At 39.5% G+C, this 2,723-nt stretch overlaps 1 protein-coding gene across 1 annotated transcript in view; it reads right to left on the bottom strand.

Annotated features, from left to right (window-relative positions):
* Nucleotides 1–444, bottom strand: part of LOC118334825 (phospholipid phosphatase-related protein type 4-like) — a 41,427-nt gene extending 40,983 nt beyond the window's left edge. The window contains exon 1 of the mRNA XM_035670898.1: nucleotides 3–444. Coding sequence (XP_035526791.1) covers nucleotides 3–86 — 84 coding nt within the window. The 5' untranslated portion in view covers nucleotides 87–444. The remainder of the gene's footprint in view (nucleotides 1–2) is intronic.
* Between the last annotated feature and the right edge of the window lie 2,279 nt (nucleotides 445–2,723).

The following is a 2,723-nucleotide window of genomic DNA, read 5'->3' as shown; positions in this document are numbered from 1 at the left end:
ACCTCTACAAAATAAAAGCACGGCAGCAGAGTGACGCTGTCCTTGGTCTCATTCCCGCCTTTCAGCCGCTCCTTGGCACGAGACATCACGAGCGGCCGGTGGTCTCTCCCGTTACCGGGAGACAGGGAGCTGTACTTGATTCCCGTCGTAATTTTGGCGAAATTCTGACCGAGTCCGGTTCCCCCCCTTAAAAAGCCCTTTAACGGTGGACCTCCATCCCCTCGGCGGGGTGAGCTCAAACTGCCGTCGCCTGTTACCGTGAACTGTCCGCGGTCGCCCCTAAAATGCGTTTTTTTGGGGGGGCTTCAGAAAAAGGTGCAGGCGCAGGACTGCCACTGTTTCCCCCAGAAGCGTTCGCCCTTTGTGCTGACATTAAAGCGGGAGCGAGAATTCATTCTGGCCATAAAGATGTGTGGTGTGTTCAGAGGAGAGGATTTACTCCAGTCACCCCCGGGAGCCTCACTCACTGATGTTCATCCTCTCACTCTCTCCTCCAGCTCCGCTCTGCTGCAGCAGGTGACTGCCGCCAAGTTAGCCAAGGAAACCACTACCATTTCCTGTCTCGATTTTCAAAATAAAACACGTTTTTACTATATCTATTTCTCTCGTTTCCTGTTCAATCAAAAATTCCGACGGACGTTTGAAACAACCGTTGTGCGAACCTAGCTATCATTTTCTAGAGGAGTTTTGAGTTTTTATTTTAATGCTAGAATTATACTACAGAAATAATAAAACAAACATCTGGTCTGTTACGGTTAATTTCCGCTAACTTGACGCATATCAGCAGATGCAGGCGAGGGAGAAGAAAACTAAGAAGAGGTAAACTTAAAGACGTCTCACTCTGTTCCTATTTCAGTTTCATATGGCGACTTGCATTCACACACTCTGTTGTGAAGCCTTTTAATTGGGAAGGTTTTTTGCTGAAGTAGTTGTATCTGTCCCTAATAATAATAATTTATTTTGAATTCTTACGCAAAATAATTGATACACTTTATGTTCTATGAAAACCAAAGTCTGAAAAAAATGAATTTGAAGAGTTAGATTTGGTTAAGTCAGAGCTGTGGAATATGAAATCATCCATCTATGCCATCAGGTGTGTAAAAACTACAGGTTATAAAATAAAAAATAAATATATATATTTTTTTCCCCAAGATAAACAATGACTGTATATCAATATACAAACAAAAGGCGGATATAACTGTAATAAAGTTAAGAAAAATAATGATGGTATTTAAATAAATAAAATATATTTATATTTATTCGATAGAAAAAAATTAAAGAAAGGTGTGTGGATGTTTTAGTTTTTACTAATGAATGGGGTGAATTGTTTTTTTTTTTTAACACCCACCTCTTCAACCTGGCATTTAAGGTATGGATTTCACTTACAGAGTAATTCATCTTCTCAATACACAATCTTTGGAGGAAAACCAAAACCGATCGATGGGCGTGACGTCACACGTGTGCTAAAAACCTATTTTCCGCACGGATAGCGCGCGTGAGTGTGTGTGAACGCCCCCTTCCAGCACAGCGGAGCCGGAGCGGGACGGTATGTGGGGCAGCAGCCCTCAGGACACAGAAAGCACTGTGCCATCTTACGGCCCTGGGCCACTGCCTGCAATATGTTGTCAGTGTGTTGATATGCTGCTAACATACATGTGATCGGTCCTGTCAGTTACCCTCACCGCCTCCGGGTCATGAAGAAAAAGCGAACAAGGGATGAATATAGTCAGCCTATGTAAGTTATCATTGTGTTTTATATGTAATGTATGTATGCATTATGTTATCAGTGGGACTAAATGCAAAATATAGCCTATAGAAAAGGTTAAGAAATTAAATGAATAGATATTACCATATAATAATAATAATAATAATAATAATATACACTTTATATAGCACCTTTCATAATTAAAATGCAGTAAGTTCTTTACAGGAGAAAATAAAATCAATAACACATAAAATAATAGGCAACAGGTGATAAAAAATAAATAAAAACCAGTTAGTAATGATGAAAACATTCTTAAAGTACTAAAATACTTTTTGGCCTATTTTCTATAAATATATATAAATATAAAAACCAATAGACACATAAAAATAGACATTTCTTAATCATCAGCATCCAGTATTTCAAAACCTACTTTAAAGCTGCAGTATGTAACTTTTATTAAAATAACTTTTTGTCATAAAACAATTAAATTCCTTTGGCTCCTCTTAGTGCTCATAATGGTATTTACAAGAATCCACCAGGCCTGAACGAAAACAACCAATCAGAGCTGAGAAAGATGGAAAGATGCTTTGGGTTGGAGGCCTGAACATAGTTGATTATTGAGTTTCATTTCCAGGTCGTAAAATATTGATGCTGGGAATGAGACTCAATAATCAACTATCTTTTGTGGCTCTGATTGGTTGTTTATATTCAGGTCCAGTAATGTTTTGTTTAGGGTTATGTTTGCTTAGGGTTAGGGTTATGTTTGTTTAGGGTTAGGGTTCGGCTGAATTAGGGTACTGGCAACTTTTCTGGTCCAATTCAGGCACTGGTGTGAACGAATTATATCTTGTGCGCGCGCAATAGCCTTTTAACCATTCAATGTAGTAAAACATTCTCTCTATGGCCACTTGGGGGCTCTGTATAGCATATAGTAAGAGCATAAAGGCCTCAGTATGCTCGCCGTGTGCGACCTTTCGCGCGACACTGTGACGTTAAAATGACGTAGATCTCGCTGGCG

The sequence above is a fragment of the Morone saxatilis genome, unplaced genomic scaffold (assembly GCF_004916995.1).
Source record: "Morone saxatilis isolate NCDOM2014 unplaced genomic scaffold, NCSU_SB_2.0 Contig23, whole genome shotgun sequence".
Lineage (NCBI taxonomy): Eukaryota > Metazoa > Chordata > Actinopteri > Moronidae > Morone > Morone saxatilis.
Note: the sequence above shows the minus strand (reverse complement) of the source record. Positions and strands in the feature narration are given on the sequence as shown.